At 40.0% G+C, this 25678-nt stretch overlaps 1 protein-coding gene across 1 annotated transcript in view; it reads right to left on the minus strand.

Annotated features, from left to right (window-relative positions):
* Nucleotides 1-8420: 8420 nt before the first annotated feature.
* NWD2 (NACHT and WD repeat domain containing 2) overlaps nt 8421-25678 on the minus strand; it is a 74043-nt gene continuing 56785 nt past the window's right edge. The window contains exons 4-7 of the mRNA XM_063135233.1: nt 18680-18883; nt 16961-17105; nt 16011-16600; nt 8421-12468 (exon numbers count right to left, since the gene is read on the minus strand). Coding sequence (XP_062991303.1) covers nt 8530-12468; nt 16011-16600; nt 16961-17105; nt 18680-18883 — 4878 coding nt within the window. The 3' untranslated portion in view covers nt 8421-8529. The remainder of the gene's footprint in view (nt 12469-16010; nt 16601-16960; nt 17106-18679; nt 18884-25678) is intronic.

Raw genomic sequence — 25678 nt, forward strand, 5'->3', positions numbered from 1 at the left:
TGAGGAGAATCAACAGAGTCACACTCCCTCTCCTGTCTTTTTCCCGACATAGGTCATCATACAGGGCGACCAAGGCTGTTTCCGTGCCAAAACCAGGCCTGAAGCCCAACTGAAATGGATCCAGATAATCAGTCTCATCCAAGAGTGTCTGGAGCTGGCCCGCCACCACCCGCTCAGGGACCTTGCCCAGGATCTACTGCTTTTGTGCCCATCTAGTGCAAGTCAGAGATCTACCAGGAAATCTCAGTCTCCCTTTTGCCCACCCCAGTACATAGGACTGCAGCCAAAGAAACCTGCACCGTTTCTCCTCAAAGTAATGCCATCAGCATTGTCCACATGTAATCATGGAACAACTGCTTTGGGTGTGGCATTTGCTAGGGCAAAACTATTAGGCTAGGCAGCTGCCAATGGACTGCACACCCCAGCGGGGGTCCCCTGACTAGAGTCCCCTGGAGTTGCTTCTCGTCTTCATCATTGCAATCTGTTTGCTCACCTGCTTCTGCCCCAGACAACAGTGATGGTGATGATGGGAAGGAGAAGCCGTAGATGCCATTGGCTCACAAGCTCTCTGCCTGTCAAGTAAGGACGTGGTAGAGAAAGAGGATGAAGAGCAGCAGTGCGTAGTGACGATGGCAGTGAGAAGATATACTCACTGAGGGAGGGCCCCCAATAAGGGTGTCTTGCCCAAGGGCCCTCCAAAACCTGGAACCAGCAGTGGAACTCCCTACAATCACAAGTAATACAGTTGCCAAATGACCAGAATGAAACTCTAGTCCAGAACTGCTCTTGTGTGCGTTTAAGAACAAATAGATGTACAGAAGTTGCTGCACAGTGAGTGCCCATAGATTTGGTTCTATCACTCGAGGCCTCAGCGGCACAAAGTGCCTTTCATCTTAGCTGATATACCAGCTATGCATTTATCTGGACAGCGACAGCCTGGCTACAGTGATCCATGCACTGGTACGCTTGGGGCTACTCCTTGAAGATGGTCTGGAAACTTCAGTTAGTTCAGAATAGAGCGGTGAGGCTACTTTGGGACTGGCTGGTTTGAACATATTACTCCAGAGCTTTATCATCTGTACTGGTTGCCAGTCAGTTCAGAGTGTTGGTTCTGATCTTTAAAGCCATAAAAAGCATAGGACCAGTCTACCTGAAGGAGTACTTTCTTCTATGATTCTGCTCAATTGCCAGATCAATTGAAGATCGCCTTCAGAGGCTCTTCTCTGGCTGCAACCATTCCACAATAGTGCAATGGTTGCAATAAGGTAAAGAGTCTTCTCTGCAGTAACCCCCGGCCCCCTCCCCCCTGCCCTGAGCTATGGTATGGACTTCCCAGGAAGATCTGCCTGGTGTCTTCTCTGTATACATTTAAATGCCAGGTTTAAATGTTATGCAACAGGCATTCCATTCCAAATCTGGTGCACTGATTCTTAAGCTGGCTCTTAATTATTTTTAATGTTTTAATATTTGGATCTTTTCATTGTTGCATTAATTGTTTTGGTTGATACTTTATTGTTGTTTGGGTTTGGGGGCATATATTGGGTGGGATATTAAATAAATAAATAAATAAATAAATAAATAAATAAATAAATAAATAAATAAATAGTTTCTCCTGCTATAGAGATAAACCAAGGATGGTCTTCATAGCCTGAGCATAACAATGTTTACTCTGCGACACAAGTCCCATTGATTTCAGTCACAGACTTATTTCCAGGTAAGGAATGCAGCCAGGAAGAGACACATTTTAATGAGTCAGGGTGGACCTATTCAGACAAGGGGGCTTACAGGCAATTAGGCTTACAGGCCAGTGCCACTGTGTAGCCTTTTGGCATGCAAGATTTTTGTCTTATCGAAAACATGCCTTGTGCCAAAATGTTGGTGGTGTTTTGAGTCATAAGCATAAGAATCCATCAAGAGAGCTGGTGTAGTGGCTAAAGTGTTGGACTGGGAGTTGGGAGATCTAAGTTCTAGTCCCCTCTTAGCCATGGAAACCCACTGGGTGACTTTGGGCCAGTCAGACTCTCAGCCTAACCTACCTCACTGGGTTGTTGTTGTTCGGATAAAATGGAGCGGAGGAGGTGGCTTATGTACACCGCCTTGGGTTCCTTGGAGGAAAAAATGTGGCATATAAATTAAATAAATAAATAAATCTAATTGCAAGGAGAAAAACAAAACAAAACAACAGAGGCTGCAAATTCAGAATATGGAAAGGCTCCTGGGGTGGGATGGGGTAATTTCAAATTGTAGGATCATCCTGCGTTTCTTTGCACTTTTGTAGGCCAGGGACGTTTCACATAGGAGGCTTAAAGCAGCTCTTGTCTTAATTCGGTTTATAATGCAAATGTATAACCTACATGGACCAGAATGCTCATTTGCATGACAAATGCCTTTTCTTTGCTTCTTCTTCCAACTGATGAGATGCTGACATAATGAGCTGTAGGTTTTCTCCAGGTTCTTCCAGCCTGTGTTATATGTAAGGCTTTTACAGTGTTTCCAAAACAGTATTTTTAGAAACCAAGTGGTTCCTTAGCTTGTAAGAGATTAGTCAATAAGGGTCAAAGTACATGATACATTCTTCAGGTTTTTTTAAAAAAGTGTGCTGAAACTGGCTACTTTTATTTTGAAGAAAAAGCAGCTATGCCCCCCACCCCTTAAACATCTTGGAGGCAGATTGCTGGAAGGATATCTTCCATATCCACCTACCTGAGACCCTCTTAAAGGTGCCACAAAACAAGATGAGTTCACTCCAAGAGAGGTTTTTTTATTGGTGGCACCTCATCTGTGGAATATTCTCTCCTGGACGCTCACCTGGAACCTATATTGTAATCTTTTTCATGCCAGGTGAATACTTTAAAAAAAAAAAAAACTTTTGCAGGCATTTTAGAAACTGTTTTTAGCACTATTAGACCTCTACACTGGTTTCTCCCTGCTGCTGGTTTTACTTCTGATTTTATTATATTCTGCTAGTTTTATCTTTTTTAAAAAATCCAACTTGTTTTAGCATTATTTTATTGCTATTTTGGTTTTAATTTGGACACTGCCCAAGGATCTTTGGTTGTTGGGAAGTTTAAATATATGATATATAAATAAAGCAAGTAAGTAATAGCTGAAAAATTGCTAGCAAAAAGACTGTGATTAACAATCTTATTTTGTAGTGTGAAGCTGCAGGGCAGTATGGAGTATATTTTAGGAAACACACACCCAAAGACCCTGTTCAGACGACACACTAAGCCATGTTTGTTAAGCATTTTGAGCTAAACATTACGGCTTAATGTGTCATGTGAACCATGACTTAGTGTGTTGTATGCACCATTCCTAACCACAGTGACTACATAAACGCAGTTTAAACATACCCATTAACCAACCATTTACTGCAAAAGGGTTAGCGGCCTAACCACGGTGTAGCACGTTGTCTGAACAGGCCCAATCTAGGCCCAAAAGGTGTGACCAGCAAACTGTTATGAGCACACTAGAATTTGCTCCAGAATCCTATTCAATTCAGATTATAGAGCAGCTGCATAGAATCTCCTTGGCAGAAAAATCCACATGAAATGTATTAATTGAGAGATAGGATATGGTTCAGGTAGGCAGCATTAGTGGTGGATTTTGAAAAGTTTCAAAAAGCTCAGTCATGAAGTCGCTTGCGCTCTCTCTGAACCTTAATTCCTCATCTGTTAAATAGGAATAGCATTCTGTGCCAAAGGGCTATTGAAGATAATTAAAGGAGTGCAGTCTGTCAAAACCTTTGAGATAACACAGGCTATGATGTAAATAATTCAGCTGTGAAAACTCACATTTCTACAAATATACTAGTTGTCTAGACCCACTTATTACATTCTTGATGAATGAAAAGAATGAGAATCATGCCAAATTGTGGAAGATAAAATCTGTAATAATTTACTTATGCTCAGCACTGTTTATTGGCTGTGATCGAGACCCTCGTAATAAGAGGGTGAGTAGGATTTCACGTTTGGTTCTCCCCTTACCCCAATGAAAATGATAATGTATTTGGGGTGCAATCTTGACTTGTTACAGCTATTACCAATTCGGACATTGGCTTTGAGAAGGTAAACAGAGCTCTTTGATTTGTGACATCATTGGAACTGCCATGGTAGGCATCTTGGGAAGGAGTAGAGAGAGCAAGGCAAGTCTGCCATCTGGTGGCAACCTTTCCTATTTAGACATAAAACAAGGTGACGGTGTCAGATAATTTGTTATCTCTCAATCCTAATGGGTGTCTTCAAGCAGAACAAAATTGTGGTTCTGTCCACAGCAGTCGTTCTCAGATGTATTCCAAAGGGCCCCAAGCCAATGTCATGTTCTCCTTGTTTAAGGCCTACATTTTTATTGTATCTCTTGACCTGTTAAGTTTCCTCCCCACAACTCCTTGTTCCACATTCTCACTAAAGTCCATTGCTCTCAGCCTCCCAACACCCATTTCTGCTTAAGGATTCCGCTCTTAAGAATTCTCCGGCCTAGTTGCTTTTGCAGTGGTTAAGAATGTGAGCTACAAAGTGCACAGTTCACATCTCAGATCTTGGCTTGGCCCTAAATTCACCCTTGTCGCCTTAGCGAAGCCACTCTCTCTTACCAATGTGGATCCAATAATACTAGTCTTCATTACAACATTGTTTTTATGTGAAGTGCTTTGAGCAGGTTAGGGCAAGTGTTCACTATATAAATACCAAGTGTTGCCTTATGACAGACTGGAACGGGGGCATATATTATATGAGTATAAAGCAAAGTATTATATGAGAAGTAAAGTTGTGTAGTCAGCAACAGTAAACGTATAGTCAGGTGAAGTTGGGGCTAAGCCTGTCCCCTGAACCTTGTGTTCTCTGTTTCTAAGAGTGCAATCTTATGCATGAATGCTGAGAGTTGAAGGACTTTTTCCTCCCTGTCTAAACATGCATAGGATTGCACTATACGAGGAAGAGGAACCCCTCCACCCCGCCCAATAACCATGCCCGTTGCAATGCTTATATTTTGTCTCGTAGAATTCAGTGAGGGTCAGTCATAAATCCCTGCTCTTGGTTCAGTGCTTGGTGTGAGATTAGTATGTCACAAAACCTTTGGAACCGGTTTTAATGAAGATTATTATTATTGCTGCTCATTATCACTGTGGAGCAGTGGCACAAAACACAGAAATTGAGTTAAAATTTTCATTATTGTTGTTACTGTTTATTATCATCGTCATCATTTCTATACTGCTCCATAGCTGAAGCTCTTTGGGGGGTTTAAAACAATTGATAAAAATACAAAATAAAGCATAATAAAAACAGTATAAATGTTTAACATAGAAAAATTAAAACAATGTAAACAGCTTAAAATAAACAATGTTCCCCCCCTAATAGATCTGTTCTAAAACAACAGACAATACATGCCTCGTAATATATCATTAAATGCCTGGGAGTAGAGGGTGGCCTTTACCTGGTGCTGAAAAGATGACAGTGTCAGCGCCAAGCGGACCTCAGTGGGGAGCTCATTCCACAGTTGGGGGGCCATGACTGAGAAGGCTCTCTCCCTTGTTACCACTTTCTGAGCCTCCCTATATACTATTTGTTTAAATATAAATCTGCACTAGTGGGAATATAGTTTTCTAATAAAATAAAATTAGAAAGCCCACATTAGTTTCATTATGTAGTTTATATTTATTCATACAAACAATGCATACACAAGACTGTATATTGTTTGAAGACAGCAATAGATTTCTAATTTAACAACTCTGTAACAAAATTTAACTAAATTTAACATTTATGAAAATATAAATCTCTGATTGGGTAGTTCTTCCCCAACAATACAAAGTTTACATAAAAACATTCAATATGATCTATTGGTTGCAAACAAGTTAGGAAAAGTCATTCAAGTCACTTGATATATATACTAGATTGGCTTTTACACAGAATATTCACACACTGTAGTTATTTCCTAGCGTAGGTATTCATTCCCTTGGAAAATTGGTCACTGAGGCTCAAAATAAAACTGCCTGTGGCAATCCTGCTTGTTAAATCCGGGCCTGCCCCAATCATGTGTAAAATGTTTAAAGCAAAAAGGGGTGTGTGATTGGGGGTGATGAGTCTTTTTTGCACCCACAATTTATCTCCTCTCCCAAAGGTGCTCCCCACCCCGCCCTGGCCTGTATCAGAACCTAGTTGAGCAGGGGAAAGTGACATTGGGGGAAAGGCTGTGGGTAGGGAGGGTTTAGTATGTCCACCAAATGAAAACCTTTTGCTCTAAAAAGCAAGCCATCTACCCTCACTTTATGCATAATTGGGGCAAACCCTGGATTAAACTAATAATTCCGCTTTCATGTACCATTTGAGCCTCAGAGTTCAGTTTTCAGAGACTAAAAAGAAAAAGGAAATCTGTTTCACTCACATCCTTTGAAACATTTGCCAAGGACATGCCATGTTTAAGATAAGCAGGAAGAACAACCACTCCACAGCTCAGTTAAATTAAAGTACCTGTGTATAGGTTAACTGGCATTCTGAACTTAAAATACCAGGCTCCTCTTATCTGCCTGTGACACCAACACAGTGCCCTTGTGATGCCAACTCAGTATTGTTGTTTGTGACTTTGAGCAGTTGCAATGGCCCACCATATAAGCACCTACAACGCCTTAGGGTTGGTTCGCACATGTATGTACATTGCTTGACCCTCATCTTTTGGGAATTCAGCAGTTAATGACTTCCAGTGGAACGTGTACAATCTCTTCATTGGAAAATGTTGTAGAAGTGCTGTCTGTGATTAGATTCAACAAGTGCCATGTGCCAATCTGCACCCGGAGCTGCTGTCTCCCCGATTTTATACTGCCTGACAGGAACTGCACATGCATGCATTTTTCACATTTACACTTTAAAATATGCATTAACTGTGATTAGATCAGAGCTCCACTCACATTTATTTTAAAAGGAAACACACCATAAATATAAACACCCACACCCCCACACCCCATTCATACTTGACAGGCAGTGCATCTATTTCCTAGCTCACATAAGAAGTGGGAGTAATTAGCCACTTTTTAATCCCAGGTACTTTGTGTTAATAGAGCTGTGGGTTGGGATGTCAGAATGTGTGTATGTCATTATTAGGTTCATTTAGGTGAGCCAAGAAATCAGAAATAAAGAACAGTATTTCATAAAGGGCAGTATTTCTGCCTTGAAATTGATAAAAGTCTATAAAAAGGCCATGAATAGTCCTAAAGCAGGAGGTGAAGAGGCATAAATACTGTATACAGAAGTAAGAAATTCATTACAAAGTAGAACAGTAAAGAACCCTTTGGGGCAGCCAGAATTTTTCAGAACACATGCAAGCACAATGTTAGTCCCAGAGTATTTGGTCATCTGATCTGTGTTTCACACAGGAAAGAACAGGAATGACAGTAAGGCAAACACTACAAGTATCAAGAGCAATACACAGCATGTCTGAATGCTTCCTGTTTAGATTTCTGTGAGGGCTGGAATATTTTGGACTTTCTTACAACAGAACTAATGATATCTTCTTTTTTAACATAAAAGATAATGGAATGGGGGTTTGATTGTTTATCCCTAATGCCCTTTCTCTTTGAAAATGTTATTTCTTATACACAGTACTAAAATACAGTGTGAAAGACACAGAAAACAGAACACTGTCAGGATTTAAGTTCCTTTCTTTCATGATCTAGATTAACCTTCCCTAACCAAGTGCCTTCCAGATCTTTGGACTACAGGTCCCATGGTCTCCCAGCCATTTCCCCTCCCAACGATCTGTAGCGCATCAGGTTGGAGAAGGTTGATCTAGATAACAAGCAGTCCCTATCATTTGTACTTTAAGTAACAGAAAAAAATTGTAATTGAAGTCCAGACATACAAGTTTTGAAACATTCAGTGTTTTCAATAACGATGATTTAGTACCTCACAGTACTTTTAAATGATCAGCTTTTATCCTATTTCCATTCAAACAATGGACACAATCCAAGCAAAGTGAACCAGTACTCTCATTGATTATAGTGTGAGAGCTTGAACTTCGAACTTTCGTTCTCACTGAAATCAGTGGGACTTAGACGGGCGAAACGCTAACAAGAATGTGCCTCTCCATTTATTTATTTATTTAAAAAAACCACAGTAGCTAATACGTCAAATGTGTATGGAATGCATCAAGTCTTCCAGGTTGACATGAAACGTCTTGTTGTTTGCACCATCAGAAGGGGAAAAATTCATTTTTGCAAGTGGTATTAATTCAAGGATTTAGGCTTATGGCCGCCTGGATTTAGAAATGGTTGGGCTACCTCATTCCAATATGAAATATTAATTTCATATTCATTTATTGTCAAAAAGCTTTAAAACATTTATTCAAAATTTCTATAATGGCAAAAGAAAAAGTGATGATATTGTGAGGGATTTTCAGTCAAGGCTCATATCTGAATATTTTCTTAAACACTGCAGCCCCCTAATTAAATAACATTTGCTCTTTTCAAATGTGTTTATACTAAAATATGAGATAAACAGCAATCTGTTATGTGGAAGGTTGAACTGGCTTATTCATTTATAATCAATTGTCAGCAGTGAACCCATGCCCTCTGCAATCTATAGCAGAACAGACTTTGTCATAGCAGTAGTTGTGTTTTTTGGTTGGGGTTGCTTCACTTGCCTCTGGGTCTGTCACTGTGATGGGACTATCTCTTGCAAACACTTCTGTAGACTCTCTCCATATACAGTCTGCTGTCACCTTGAAACTATAATTGTGACACTTCGGTCTAATTACTTGTGTTGCATTGTTGAAAATTTGCCGGCTATTTGAAGTAGCAATTTTAATTTTCAGTGCTGCATCCACTCGATCCACAACCGTGTAAGTACCTATGCTTCCATCTTCAAAGCCTACAATAATATTCAAATGCCTCTGGGAAAGAGCAAGGGAAGTTGGTGTTTTGTAAAGGGAACAAGCACCAATGTTTTTGCCATCTGCCAATCTCATTACAATTAAGATAGAGACCGCACCATTATCATCATCCTCTTCACCAGTGCGAAAACAAATGTATACAAGATAGCGGCCGTCCTGAGACAACCTCTGTCGCCAGATAACGCCAGAAGCATGGACAACACGAAGCTTGCCACTGTGAAGGTCAAGGATATTGATATTCTCATCACCCCGGGATATAATCCCTAGTTTTCCATTGGGTGAAATTTCAAAATCCTCTAAAGTCTTTAAGAAAGTGTTAGGTAGTTGTACACGTCTGCAAATGACTTCCTCGGTAAGACTCCAGATGTTCACAGTTTCTGTCGATGTTATAAAGACTACAATATCAGGGCAATCTGGAATCAGTTTAATATCAACAATGGTAATACCATCATCGCAACAGAATTTCTTGGTTATACTCCCTGTCCAGAGACTTACCGCCAACACCTTATTTTTTGTCATTCCAACTACAAATGTGTTAGCCGTAGTTATAAATGCATTCTGTAAGGCAACAAGAATATTGCAAACTCTGTGGCCTGTAGCCAGTCTCCAAACTCTTGATGCATTTTGCTCACAGAGGGAAACAACAAACTGATCATTGTGTGTGATCAACAGCTGGCATATCCTTTGACCATTAATACGGAAGAGATTTTCACCAGATCCAGTTTGCCATACATACTGGCTGCATTTATCATCAGATGTGATCATCAATTTTCCATTGGAAGTCAGCACACAGTTTTCAACAAGGCTTTCATGTTTAAATACAGCTTCAATGAATCCAGTGCCAAAGTTCCATTTATGTATAGCTTCAGTCCCATCGAGTGTGTAAATCACTTCACCTTTTGCAGGCAATACCAGTCTTTGAATTGGCTTGCCAGTTTTGTCAATGTTGGACATAGCAGTTATAATATCTATATCCCAGATAGAAAGGACACCACTGGTAGATAAGGACAGCAGCATGTTATGGTGATTTGATTTAATCAGTTTGACAATGTTTCCTGAGATTTCTTGTAAGCTCGCCATACACTGTCCCGTGTCTCTCCTCCAAACAAAAATGGCAGAGGTATTTTCAATAGAAGCAACAATACAGTCACCATTTTTGGACAACACAGCCGAAACAAAGCGTTCATTGTGTTTAGCTCTAAACTTTTCGGCTACTTTCCATATGCCTGTGTGAAGAAGCTCTATGCTGAGTGACTTACATATTAAAATTGCACTTTGGTCCTCAGCAAGTTCAATACTGACAAATTCGCTATCACCTCTCTTGCAATCAAAATCATCTGTTAGTTGGGGATTGGCGATTTCCTCAGTGTTCCAAATGGAAAGACCGCCTTCATTGTCCACCATCACCATTTCTTGAGCTGTATCAAGGACAAGAAGAAACTTGACAAAACCACCAGAAAATTCAGAGGTCACAGTGGCGAGCTTGTCTCCACTACCTAAATGGAATATAGATGCAGTATTCAGGTACTGTCCACAGAAAGCATACATTCCATCTGGGGAACACTGGACACAAGTCACTTCATACCAGCAGTGGAATTGATAAAGTGGCCATCCATAAAGTAGATCGATCACTGTAATGTCTTTGCTAGCTTCAAGCCAAGAAAGTGCATGGTTTACAGACAGTGTAAATCCATTTATAAAACTGGACCCCACACCAATTCCACCATGCTTTGATCCCTTAATCTCTACCTCAGACAAAAGGCAGGAATTTACGTTGTCATAAATCAACAGTGTGTTTTTCGTTGTGGCCACTACAAGGTATTTCTCATCACTTGTAAGCTTCATGCCCAAGATTACTGACTGAGCCGTTGTAATTTGCCTTAGTAGCTGCCGAGTCTCTACATCCCAGCTACTGATAGAGCCATTTTCTAGAGCTACAATGACTGTACTTTGATTAAAGGTAGGCAGGATTTCTGTGACTTGAGTGCAACTGGAGGATAAAGGCAATCTCTCAGGGCTATAAGTCACATCCATAGAAGAATGCAATGGAACGATGGAGCAGTATTTAGGCCCATCTTTGTCACATTCCAGAAGAAGCTGTCTCAATTTAGGCAGGGAACTAACAACTGGAAGGAGCCTCTGCTGCAACTCAGCAGAGAGGGTGCCTGGATATTTTATCACTTTGTATTTAATGCTACGGAGTGTGGTTGCAAGAAACTTCAGCTCTTTTTCTTGTGAGAAGTTATAGGCCAACTCCACGTCAGAGAGGGCTTTGTCAAACTGCCCAATTTTGATCATCGTGTAAAGCCAGCTGAAGTTCATAATGATGCCATACAGCATGTCATCTGTTTTCCCACATCGTGTTAAGTGGTGCAAAAGCTCTGTCATTTTCCTGTGGTTGACAAAAAAGATGTCAGGCTCCAAAGGATTACACTGGAACACCCAAGGCTGATCAGGTGACTGCCTATCAAAATTTATGTGGTCTACGATGTGCTTCTCCTCATCGTTCATGCTCCTACTGTCGCTGTCAAGACAACCGTTCAGATATTGATCTTCACTGTAAAGAGATTTCCTTCTACCTCCTGACCAAACACCCAGAAAATACTCAGCCATCACAGTATGCATTTCGTGAACATCTTCTTCATTGTGAAGATACATCTTTTGTGCAATAAGGTGCAGGTGCCTGTTTGCCCACACTAGTAGGGTAACATTTTTAACTTGCCTTTCTATCAGGTATCCAGTTAGTCCTTCTTTCAGTCTTGCAATGTAGACATACGGTATCCTTAATGGGTTATGTTGCCTAATGCTCTCATTTAGTTCAAACATAACTGTGTTGTCAAGAGCTAAAATATCTTCCAATTCTATTTCACTCAGACCAGATTTGGACATGGTGATATAACCAAGGGCTCGTGACAAAAGCCTTGGCCCACAGCTGTTCTCTAGAGACCAGAACATTTGCTCTATGCTATCATGAACAGTAACACAAAGAGAAGACTCATCAACATCTTTGTGAGATCTCCAGTTTCGGACTTCTCTGAAGGTTAAGTTTACAAACATAGGCAGTGTGCATTTGGAAAAAGCTTCATTGACATAGATTTGTTGCCCTGATGTTACTTTCCTCTTAATTTGAAGCAGTTGTTGCTTAAGAACTTGACTGCACATCTTTCTGTCCCTAGAAGTCAGCTCGATATAATTATTCTCATCATGTATAAGGCACCTCAATTTTTGCAGTATTCCATGTTTGTTCGGCAGTGTTGACAAGATAATTCGCACCGAACGGGGCAGATGAATAGGGAGCCACCATAACTTCCTAGCATCATCGTTGTCTGAAAGCTGCTCTAGGGTATCAAATATCATAACCAGAGGTCTATGAAATGAAGACTCATTCAACAGGTTTATAAACAAGTCCCGGAGGTCGTGGATTTTTTTGGGGTAGCTTTGTACGAGGCATCTATAGTTAATTGCTAACTGTTCGCAAATACTTTGAAGCAGATTCCTAAGGTCTGTACTCATCTCTGTGGATCCCAAAAACCTTATAACTACTACAGGGTCAGATTCAGGTCCCATTTCTTCCTTCAGCCAAGCATAAGCCTACAAATGTAGAAGTACAAATAGATTAATGTCTGAATTAGCAGAACCAATGTAAATCAAGAAAGCATAGTAGAAATCAAACAAACGTTAAGTAGTTTTATCTTAGCTTTTATTTATGAAAATCACACCTAAGTGGAATATATATATATATATATATATATATATATATATATATATATACACACACACACATACATATATATATATATATATATATATATATATATATATATATACACACACACACACACACACACACACATATATATATACACATACATATTAAGTAGTACAGGACTAAGTCTCTATCTTTGGATTTCCCATGCCATGGAAGTAAACGCAGCAGCGCTGTCTACCAAGCTGTCTATGTCTGCTGTGCTTCTTCCCCACTATTTCATCCTTGTTTGCACATTCCTTTTCCCTACCAGTAACTGTGGGAGCCACAAGCAGCTACTTGGCTGGTCCAGTAAACAGGTGAACAAAAGCAGCTGCTATACAGCTGTAAACATGATTATTCTGTTGTCCATCCTAGCAAAATGGTCAGTACCTACGAGCTAAATGCTTTCATAGTTATCCATATGATATTCAAATAAAGTTTTGAGATCATTATTTTAACGCAAGGAATATTCTCTAACGCTCTAGGTTGCTATTTCCAATTAAACGTTTGATGTGGAGTACCCTTTGATTCTTCTACTTCTCTATGTTGATCTGTTTAATAAGTGGAAAGACAGATGTACCAAATTATTCTAGGCATTCTGGAGATAAGCTTGAATCCTTATAGTGGATGCTTTCTATATAAGACACTGGTGTGAATTCATGTTTGGCCAGTATAAGAACAAGCAAGGTCTTAGGGCAGTCTTCCCTAATGTGGTACCTTCCAGAAGTGTTGGATTGTAACTCCTATCATTCCCAGCCAACATGGCATCAAGTTGGGGTAGACTGCCTTAAGGCCTCATTAAATGACATGCTTTTACATAAAGTGACCTCATGTTGGAGCAGTTTACCCATGCGGATTTTTTTCAGGGAAGATTCATAACCAAGTGGTGGACAAATCATTAGGGTTAAGACACATGACAATTTCAGAGATGGAAGCCTTACCATAAGATGACCCCCACCCCCTTTCCATCAAATCTCACTTTGTAAAAGCTTTCTGATGTGGATTCTGTAAAATCAGAAGACACTACACCTTGAAAACTCATCAGACCCAAATTATTTCCATAATTTGGTGACTTGTAGCATTACTATGTAGGAGCACTTTGCAGGACCACTTTATATCAGGAAAACTGAGGAGGAAAACCACTTTGTGGTAGAACTTCCACCTCACAATCAATCATGTGAATGGTATTTATTTATTAACAATATTTATAGATTGTCCTATTGCGAAGTTCTCACAGTGTCTCACAAGAAGAAAAAAAACCCAATTTAAACTCTAGTAATAACAAAAGCAGCACTAAATACTATTATTAACATTACTAATATTAATACTAATGCAGCAAAACAAAAAACAATAATCTCATTACATTTTAACTTTTAGTTTATGCCCTGAAAATAATCCATGTGAGTAATGATTCCCAATGATAACTGGGTATTTTTCGGAAACAAGAATTTCCAAAGCACGCTGAGAGAGGCAAATGTTGTCTGGGAACCATCCCTCTCTCTTTCACTAATTATGGCAAATTATTAACAGTGCTGCAGCAGTTCAGAGCCCCACTCTTTCCTGTGGAAGAAGATAGGGCTATTTTGTCTTCCATCATGTTTCCAAAAAAATATAAATGCCCTCTTTCTGACTGTATGGCTGCCTAGCTAGACTGTAGCTTTTGTCCTGATACAGAGGCTCTTTTGGGGTTTTATAACATACACAGAGTTCCTGCTTGAGTAGGTACTCACTTCAACAGAGGGGTAACTCTGCACATGTACATCACTCTAGGGAACTGATGGATCACAACATGGATTGGATGAATACAGGGTGAATACCCACCCCCACTCTGGAAATATTTAGACTGTCCCTGAATATGAAGCGAGTTGGGTCCAAAGTGGTCCGAGGCGAAGACAGCCAGTCCCAAGATTTCAGACCTGCTTTGGAAATTGTTTCTTTGTCCAAATTTTATACATTTTTGAACCTCCCCAGGTTCTAGAACTTCTTCATAAATGGAAATGGCAGGCAGAGGGGATGAAAGGGAAGGTGGGGGGCATAGTTTTGTAATGGATAGCTCTAATCAGAGAATGGCTTTACCAGGGCTCTCAAATCTAAGTCTTTTGGGAGGGATGTTGAAGAAACATATCAGAAACTGGTTCACAGGGAATTCTCTGCTCTTTGCAAGACAACCATGATTTAACTGGGAGATGCTGTCCCACGGCTGCCTGCTCAGTTTGGCTCACACCAAACTCCCTGAGGCTGACCAGTTGTGAACAGCTCTCTGCTTTTCAGCCAGCCTCTTGAGCATCAGGTATGTAGAGTTCCACCATGAGGCTCCCCTTGAATCAAGCTCTGCACCCCACAAATTCCTGGCTGCCCACTACAGGGAGGGTACCACAGGAGCAGAGGAGGCACCTGGGTGTGTCTGTATCTCTCCAGTTCTCTCTGAAATAAACCTAACCTCTCTCTATGTGATAGAACAGGGGGAATGAATCTGAAGACTTTGTAAGCAGGGAGAGGTATTCAGTAGTGCTTGGTAACCAGGGATGCATCAATAATAAAAAAAAGACTGATAAGCTTGCATGAAAGACAGCTTGCAACACACAGTCACAGAGGGCTATTGGTTATGTTCCAGGGTACACTTTCAGTTCACAAATGGCTATGAGAGGGGCCAAAAAACCAAGAGACTGCTCTATGGACTCATCTACACCAAGCAGGATATTGCATTATGTAAGCGGTATATAAAAGGCAGGAGCCACACTACTGCTTTATAGCAATATTGAAGTGCACTGACAACTGTTGGGGCCCATTGACATATACCACTTACATACCATTATATCCTGCTGGGTGTGGCTCCTGCCTTTTATATACCGCTTTCATAGTGCAATATCCTGCATGGTGTAGATGAGGCCTATGTGAACTGACCGTGCATACTAGAAAATGCCCCAGATTCCTTCCATAGCATATATTGACGTGGAAAGGGTTGCTTTACAAGTAGGAAGTTTGAGAATCACAGGTAGGGTGGTATAAGTGGGATGAACTGTACCCATTCATCAAGAAAATGTAAAGCAAGCAAAGATGTCTTTGCAAAATATACTTTTATTTTCAACAAAATAAAGGTCTGATCATTGAAATGATCAGCACACCCTTAGCACTGTAAGACAAGGAGAAATAAGGAAAGAGGGTGTGCTGATGTATTTGAAAAGTCACAATATTTGTACCAATCTGTTCTAAGAATAGGGGGAAATAATGGGGAGTCTCTAGGAAGATTTATAATTACTTGACATGAAATATGGTTTGCATATGTGTTTAAAATAAAATAGAAAACTGCTTCATGTTTTTGCAGTTAAGTTTACAACAGCATAACAAATACATAGTTGTGCGTGAATGTATGTGTGTGTTTTACCTTCTTTGCAACTTCTGCTAATAAAAATGTTTTTCCAGTGCATGGTCCTCCATATACGATCAGAGGATTAATGTGGCCCATTTTCCTAGGTAGAATGTATTTGTGCATAATATTCCTAGCATCACATCTGTACTCATAGAATGAAGAGTAGGTTCTACATAGTGAGGAATGTTGAAGGACTTCATCATAGAGCCAGTCTGTCTCTATTTCAAAATTCTGCTGCAGGGTTGCTTGGATTATATCAACCATGTCTTCATAGAGCTGTTTGCCAAGGCCTTCAATGTAGTGGTTCTCCACTTCTTGGGTGTAACCGTATTTGATGTCGCAATGTGTAACAGAAGTGTAGACTCTCAAATTAGATGAAGCGACAATGGTAGGAACAAATTCATCCCTGAGTTTGGTGAGTTTCTCAAGTGCTTCTGGGTCCCGCAGAAACTTTCCACCTGAATGAAGTACATCCATGTATTTCTCCATCTCTGGAATCTTAACAAAACGTTCGATGTTTGCAATCTTCCGAATGTAGCAAACACATTTCTTTAGGAAAGCTGGAGTTTGCTTTCCTAAGGCAAAATCAAATTCATCTTCGATAGCTGGGAGGGAAATAAAAGAGTAAAAAGAAATCTAAACCTCCTATGAATAATTCCACAATACACCACCTGAATCTCTTCCAGCCCTTTCCCCATGTTCTACCAGTGTCAGGCCCCCCAAAAGGAGAAGTCAATGCAGTTTGTACTCTCTGAATTGTCTTCCCTATCTCCTGGTCACACAGGAGTATGGCCAAGAGATAAAAACTAGGAACTGTTATTAATAACTATAAATGATTATTACAATTAAAACATCAGCAAAATGTGTCCCTTTTTTGTAGACACTTCACTGATCATGAAAATATGCTATGGTTGATTCTAAATATGCATCTGTCTGTGCACTGTGTGCCTGCATTTAATGTTTACCAGAGGAGAGATATCTCTTTGCTTGACTGTGTTTCATTTTCCCCTTTTCATACAGGATCGTCACAGCTGTCTTAAACATCATCTTAATTTCTTCTGCTATCTCCTGCCATTTGCTCTCGCTGACAGGGTTTGAAGATGCTTCCATCTTTAAAACAACAAAAATAATTTGTTAATTAGTGTTGTTAATACCAGAATTTATACCTTTGCAAATAATTAGGGTCATATTTAAGATAACAACCAGCAATGTATTAAGGTAACAGCCAAAATAATACAGCAGTGATGAAGCTGCCCCAGCCATCACCCATATCCACATATTTCTCCTTATTTCAGGGCATGTCTGGAATAGATAAGGCCATAAATCATGAAGATTCGGTAACAGGGAATATAACTCATGTTCAAGATAAGGGAAACTTGTATATCCCTAACATGACAACTGCAAATTGTGTTACAATATGCATGTTGTAATGGGCCATCACTTGTACACAATATGACTTTCATATTGCTTCACATCACCTGAAATGCAGTGCTTTTCAATTGATCCAGTTCACATGTTCAGCTGCTAGTTTCAGGGCCTAGTCTACACTTGCTACTACTTCAGCATTCCTATTCCCCAACCTGTTGCCTGCCAGATGTTTTCGACTTCAACTCCCATCAGCCCTATCCAGCATGGCCATTAGTCAGAAATCCTGGGAGTCATAGTCCAAAACATCTGGTATGGACCAGGCTGTAGTACTTCAGACTATATACCTTCAAACCCTGACACTTCTATGTGCACCAAAATGAGCTAAGTAAGTTCAGTTTCAAGATGGTTACCCCTGCATAAATAGTAGACGACTGTAGAAAGTTACTATCAGGTGGTATCCAATGTTAGTCCTACTTAAAGTAGAACCATTGAAATAAATGGATCTCAAGTTAGGCATGACTAACAAGTGCCATTCATTTCAACGGGTCTACTCAAAGTAGGATTAACATTGGATACTACCCTTTGTGTTTATCTAACTGCTCGATTTGAAATCCAAAGGAATTTAGCTTGGCACAGTATATGAAGACCACCTTTTGCATCTACTGGTTTGCAGATTGCTTAGGAGGTTAGAACAGCTTTGGGTTGGGATCCCATTCTCCTTTACAAATGTATCCTGACCCTGCAGCAGAGAAATAAGATAATTAATTCTCATAAATTATCTGTTGAGTGCCAGGAAGAACGCCAATTGGAATGGTGTGTATATTTCTGCATGTGCTGTAGACTCGTGCCAGCTTCGAACTGGATTGCAATCAACAATTTCTTTTGCTCAACAGCCACCAGATATGGATGTCTCCCTATCTCTACAAACCAGTGCAGTGTTTGAACTTTTTATTCAAGGGTGACCAAACTGGAGTTCTTGAATTACACACAGCTCCTGGCCAGTAAATAGAAGCAGAAACAGAGGGAGAAAAAAGAAAAGGGAGAAGCATCAACATAGGAAGATGTTGAAGAGGTTAGAGTAGTATAGCAGCAGGGGCTATAAGATATATGTCTAGAGATTTATATCTGTACTATAACATACCTAATTAACTTTCATGGATTTCCCGCCAAGGATTCCTAGGAACTGCAGACTGGTGAGGCTGCCAGGATGTCTCTGTTAGAGACTCCTAACCTCCTCACAGAACTATAGCTCCCAGGGGAGAATGACTATAGTGTGTAGCTATGTCCTAAAGCAACATCACATGAAGATGATTTACCATATTGGGATTGCTCTTCAGCATATCAGATTTTGGCTTGAGGTAATATGTGGGTGGCACTGCATTTTCATCTCTGCAATACCACTCCTCCAAAATCCTTGTTTCCAGCTTTGCCTCAATAGCAGCATCCAGAATCATTTCGAACTCTGATGATTCCACTTCTCCTGGGATTCGGATACTTCCATATTTTTCTCCCAGAAGGCCCTGTGTATGTGCAAGAGAGAGAATATTGTTTAGTAACAATGCTAAATACATATTCAGTTTGGTTCCTAGTTCAGACATGTCCTGCTTGGTATGAAAGCCTACAGTATCTATTATCATTCTAATTCTATTAAATAATTGTATTCTCAATTATTCAAGAATTAGTGGAAGGAATACTGGAAGCAGCTGCGACCTTACATGAAAGTTAAACTATACTAATCCCAGGGTGACTAACTGCTGAGAAAAGTAGCATAGGATCAGGCAATTTTTTGAAATGTAGAAAAACCCTACTTTTTAGTGTCAAGGAAAGTATTTTTTGTTTGCTGTGGACAATATGTTTTACCCATCACCCACAAGCTATGGATGTTTGAATGGGATATTCAGGGATGGCCAAACTATTGAACTGTGCACATAGCTTCTGGCCAATTAGAAGAAGCAGGAACAAAGGAAGGAAACAGGAGGAAGGAAGAAGGCACAGCAGTTGGGGAAGTTAGAGGTACAGCAGAACTGTAACAGGGCATATACATACTGAAAACTTATGTTACTTTTAAAATCAGCTTAACTGTCATGGCTTCCTCCAATGAATCCATGGAATTGTAGTTTGCCAAGGATACTGAGAATTCTCTTATTTAAGAACCCTAGCCTCACTCACAGACCTATGGTTGCTTCGGTGCCCAAGAGAGCAAGTAAACAAAAGTGTGTGTAGAAAGGCTTCTGGGTGATAATGTCCCAGTTTAGCACAACTTTTGGCTTTTTGTAGAAGTTTACAGGGTAAAAGAAAAAGAAAAAAACAGTGATCTTCCCTAAGCTACAAACCACAAAGAAGGAATTGCTACAGAATATGTTGCAAGATCAGATGCTTCCATCCAGAGGTACCAACAGCTAAACTGAAGCAGCTGCGTCAAATGGTGGCTACTTAGAACAGCAGAGTGGCAGACTTTTCTTGCTAGATCAGACACAGGCCATAGCTAGACATAAGGTTTATCCCTGGATCATCCAGGGGTCAAACCTGTTCAACTAGGTGACACACAGAGTGCTCAGGCAGGGACGAACCCTGGATGATCCCAGGATAAACCTTAGGTCTAGCTGTGGCCTTAATGCAACATTGTGTTCAACAATGGCCAACCACATACTTCTGGCAGCTCACAAGAAAGGCATGAAGGTGAAGACTATCTCTGATTGTTTGTCCACAGCAAGGTTTCATTTGCCTATCATTCATCCCTCCCCACCCCACCCCGGCCCAAATCCTTTAAAAACCATTTCAGTCAGTGGCCATCAGCAAGTTCTGTATTAGAAGGCATTGTGACAAACATATCAGATCTATGGGGACATATCCATTGTGAATTTCCAGATCTCCTAAGCATCAATGAATATTCAATATCAATTATTTTGGATTTTAATTGTTATCCTTATTTCCTGTAAACCAACCTGGGAACTTAAAGTATAGTATAATAAGATGTGATAGAATTCCTTGAAATAAATAAAAGAAAATATATTAAAAGAACAGGCACACAAATGCATTGGGATTTATTTGCAGTGGATTGAGTTCCATGTTAATTAGTTTAACTAGTATGTGTATTAATGGAGGGGCTTCTAGGATGCCATTTATTTATTTATTGCATTTTTATAACGCCCAAAAGCCAAAGCTTCCTGGGCGGTTCACAAAAAAAAACCCCAAAACAGTTTGGAACATTACAATCCAACCTGTTCACGGACTCTATGACAATAGGTCAGCATATGATAATAGGTCAGCTTGCATTACCTAATGATAAAGGTTTCAGAAAGCATATACGTGCAAGGTATTGTGTTGTGGGGGTAGGTCTAATGAATGAATATGTTTCCCAAAAAAATCCACCCAAGAGCAAATGGGAGGTGAAAGACTGTTACCGTGTGCATGCATAGGGGCTTTTATTTATGTATTACTTAATTAGAGCATTTTTATCCTATTCCTCAGTCAAAAAGCCTCCTGGAGTGGCTTAGAAATAATCAGTAAAATAGGAACCACAGGCTTACATTTTAAAAAGACACAGAACTCAAGAAAAAAGAAATATAGAGGGAAGAGGTGGGGGGAATTAAGTCTTTTAGCAAGGCTCCTTCTCCTCTCATCTCCTTTAGCACAGTCGGTTTGAATGGCTGCTGGCGGAATAGTCCTTTCCAACTCCCCCTTCAAGCAATGGCCTTCTTCTGCACCTACCAAAAAAATCTGAGGTTGGGGGAGCTTCTGAAACAGCACCCTATGAGGCACAAAGCACTGCTGCTGGAAGGCAAAGTGCAACACACATATCACACACACACATAAAACCATTTTGCATTTCAGTCACACAGACTTCTCTGGATCCAAGCGATTTAAAATATTAAATCTTGATTAAAATTTGGTACGATCACCAGGGGCCATCTTCAGGGGTTGATCAGCTGCCCCTAATTTAATGATGCCTGCAAATGTAAACACCACTTTTGAAAATAAAACATGCAGCATAATGCTATGCATTTTTATTTGGAAGTAAGTCCAACTGTATTCAATGAGGCTTATGGCCTCATAAATGTGTTTAGGATTGCAGGTTTTTGTAACACTATTTCATTACAAAGTTTAGTGACTATTAAGTACTCTTGAGGACCATTTGTTAGAACAGAAAATATGTCTGGAAAAAATAGTATCAGGGTGTGATGGAGAATTCATAAAACAACAACCTTTCTAAATGTCCAATATCAATGACTCCTCAATCTAATAAAGTCCTTATGTTCTTTTGAAGCACCGAGAGCGTGTCAAGTGATAAGAAAGGATGAAAGGATGAAGGTTCTTTACTGAAATGCTTTCGATAATAACAGGTTATGATCTATAGTATTAAGGAGCCTGAAGTGGGCCAGCAATAATGAAGTAGCTTTTATTTTGGGAGGGCAAAAATCCATTTATTTCTGAGCAGATCTACACATACAGTGGAACAACATTATACAACTTTCCTCCTTAGATTACAGGTGTGGGGATCACATACTTGAATGTCTCCCATGGAAACAACTGCCTGAATATAGAAAACTATCAGGAAGAAGGGCAGAACCCTAATGTGCAGCTTACTAGCTATTGAATACGGGTCCTCCTCCGCTTCGGACCAAATACCAAACCAAACTGGCCTGCTTTGGCTCTTGCCTGAAGCAGTCCAAAGTGAGGTGGGCGATTTCTGAGGCTTTCGACCTACTTCTGAGGGTGGTTAAAGTTGGTTTTGCATAAACCCAAAAGACATACAATCCTGGGCCGCCCACAAGCAAGCTATCCATAAAAGAAAATGCCAGGCCAGGGGAGGGAGGGTGGTGTAGTTTCATGGCTGACAGCCCTAGCTTCCCACCAGGCAATGACTTTACCAGGGCTCTCCTTTTTATTTCCAATCCCAGTGCTTCTGGGGTGGACACAAAAAAGAATTTATCAGAAGCCGCTCCAGTGTTTTCAGTGTTGTTGTTTTTTGTGACTGGCTGCAGAGGAAGCAGCAAAGTTCAGAGATGAAACCACCACCATTTTGGTGTCCCGCTGCTGCCTCTTCAGTTGATACAACTCAATCACTGAGTCCCCCACAATGTGATCAAGCTCCACTAGCATTTTCTCTTTGGCTGCTGGTGCATGGAGGACACAGGACACCGCCTTCCTGCTAAATGTGCCAGCAACTTACAACCAGCTCCAGCCAACCAGGGAGTATAACTTGGGAGATGGGGGCGGGGTGTGTGTGATCTTGCCATTTCTGCTGTCTCCTCTCCCACTGCTTTACTGTAAAGCCACAGCGGTGTGCTGGACTTCTCGACTCGGGGGCAGGAGGAAAGCCTGAAATAACAGGGGATAGTCCGCGGGTTTTACAAAGAGGGAAGGTATTAGATACACAGCTGCACTCCAGCTCTTACTGCACCACTGCTCTGCCTCATTCACAAAATTATACAGGAGTCCAGACATTATTGTTTTCCACTTGTAGCCCTCCTATGTTGTCCATCTTTTTTCTTAACAACAACAACAACAACAACAACAACACAGTAAAGGAGAAAGAGACGGAACTGCTTCGCAATGCTTTCTAATTCATAGCGCTGGAACTCTCCGTCTGGAAGCGCTCCCAACTTAAAGCCACAGTGATGAGCTGGGCTTTTCAGCTCTGAAACAAATAGCAAAAAGGATTACCCACCCCTTCTGCATGAAAGGGTGGGGTGTTGATACTCTGAGGATTTTACAAATAGGTAGGGTTTTATAGTTTGCACCAAATGCTACTTTATGTGCATGTTTGTGCATACATCTCACAAGAGCAAATTGTCTACAAAACCACTGGTGGGTCAGAGTAATGAATCCCTTAAAAAACCCACAAACTTTAAAAGATCCCCTTTCTATGTCTGCGAAAATAATCCAATTCTGCCCCCACCCCAATTTATTGGTGATTGGTTCTGGCTTAAAACATGCACATCAATCCTCAAACCTGCCCTCCTTCACTTTTTTATCTGAAATTTGGCAGGCTTAATCCTCTCAGAAGGGGCTACAATATCTGCAAATTTCATCCAGTTCTGACAAAACATAAAAAGTTATAGACATTTCTTGATTTCTAGTCAATGGGGAGACATCTGAAACTTCAGAAAATGAACCAAAACACTGCTCCAGTTTGCATTCAAACTGAAGTGAGATGACTATCTGAAGCTCTGAGCCAAAGAGACACCCTATTCAAAGCAGGTTCCCAACAAAATATTTTGTGTGTGCCCTGACAATTCCACTATATGCTGTTACAATTAAGATTATTCTGACAGACTTCCATAAGAGAATTTGTACACTTTTGTTCTTTGTCGATACAATTTACACAGTTCTCCCTATTGTACTGGGATACCGAAAGCAACTATAATAAAAATAAAGTAAAAAGAATTTTCACAAAATCTGAGTCTATATTCATCCTAAAATGCATTATATTCATCTTAAAATGCAACACTATCAAATAAATCAATGCAACAGATGTTGCTTGGAGAATCATTCCCCCATACATTAAGATTTTGTCAAGCACAAAAAAGCATAATAAAAGGAAATGTTGAAAAAAAAATGATTCCGCATGGGTTGGAAATTACTTATGTCAAGACATGTGATAACAAAGTTGAAGGCAGCATGAATAACTACTGATATGCTAAAAATGATCATATAAGAAATGTACAGCAGTGGACAGATCTGGTCAGTAGTATCCCAAAATACTGCAGGGCAGGACAGAAAATCCATATGTTGCTCCCCTCCCCCGGCAAGAAAAATGTAACAATAAAATTTAATAACGATTCCTTGCCTTTTAATTTTCTCCAGGAGGAAATTACACAAGAGTCCCCTCCCCCCACTTTTAGGCTACAATAAGCAAGATTGGTCTGCTGCTCTGTGCCTCAATTCTGTCCCTTTGGCAGCCACTCAAGAGTGGAAGGAGGACACTGTTTCCGACCCCATATTCCCTTTGCAGCTTCAAAGAGAATCTATACTTGCTTATACCTTGGTCTAATTAATTTGTTATATACTGAATCGAATTAACTGTATGTGTTGCAGGTATTTGGGACTATATCCACAGAATGCAAAAAATGGTGCAAGGCAGAAATTATTTAGGATGGGATAAGTCAATAATTAACCACATGTAAAAGATTTACAGTATGAATGCATTATTTTACTGAAATTTTGAAACTCCATGCAAAAGACACACATAAAATGGAGATATTTAATGAGTACATTACCCTGGTGTACTTAGATCATTTATACATGAAAGTGATAAGCTGTTTGGATGACTAATTTAATGACCTTTCATGGCTAAGTCTTACATTTTTATAGCATTTCAATCAAGGAGAATTTTAAATATTTTAATCATTAATACTTTCGCTCCTTCAACACCACATACTTTAGGGACGATTTAATATGAGTATTAAAGTTACTTAAAATAGTTTTGCAGGCCTGATAACTTGTGGTGACAAGGCAAAGAAGCTTTACACGTATGGTTTTGTTATTATTTTTTCAAGTAGTTCAAAATATGGCAGCCAGGTTGGTCACTGGTACACCTAAGAGTGACCATTTCACACCAACTTTAAAATCACTTCACTGGCTACCAATTAGTTTCTGGGTGAAGTATAAAGTGTTGCTTATTACCTTTAAAGCCCTACATGGTTTGGGTCCAGGTTACCTGTGGGATTGCCTTCTCCCGTACAATCCTCTCCGCACACTCAGGTCCTCTGGGAAGGGTTTGCTCCAGTCAGCCACAACTAGGCTGACAACTTTTCTTCTGCCATCCCGAGACTGTGGAATGGCCTGCTGGAGGAGATTTGTCAGCTTAATACTCTTTCTGAGTTTAAGACAGCCATAAAGACTAGTCTCTTCCAGCAGACCTACCAAGATGAATTTTAAACATAAGGGTTTTAAGATGTTGTGATTGTTATTTTAATATTGTATTGGTTTTATATGCTCTTTTAACCAGTTTTATGTATTATATTGTATTTAATGTTGTTCCCCGCCTCAATCCAGGAGGAGAGCTGGGTAAGAAATAAAGAAATAATTATATTAGGAAAATCTGTGCCAGTTAAATGTCTGTCTGCCACACAGCATTTAAAATTATAGAGCCTGGGATAATAAAAGAAGTAGCAAGTAGTAGGACGTGGATCCCATTGAATTTAATGGCCAAAGGCAATAATGACCAATCAAATATATAAGCATGTACATTTTAAAATGCACCACTAATCATTACAGCTAATCAATAAAAGTTGAATTCCTGATTATTTCTATACAATGCCTCTTTGTTCTCTGCAAAAGTCAAATTACTGAGCTGAAATTATTTAAAA

Source organism: Elgaria multicarinata, chromosome 10 (genome assembly GCF_023053635.1).
Source record: "Elgaria multicarinata webbii isolate HBS135686 ecotype San Diego chromosome 10, rElgMul1.1.pri, whole genome shotgun sequence".
Lineage (NCBI taxonomy): Eukaryota > Metazoa > Chordata > Lepidosauria > Squamata > Anguidae > Elgaria > Elgaria multicarinata.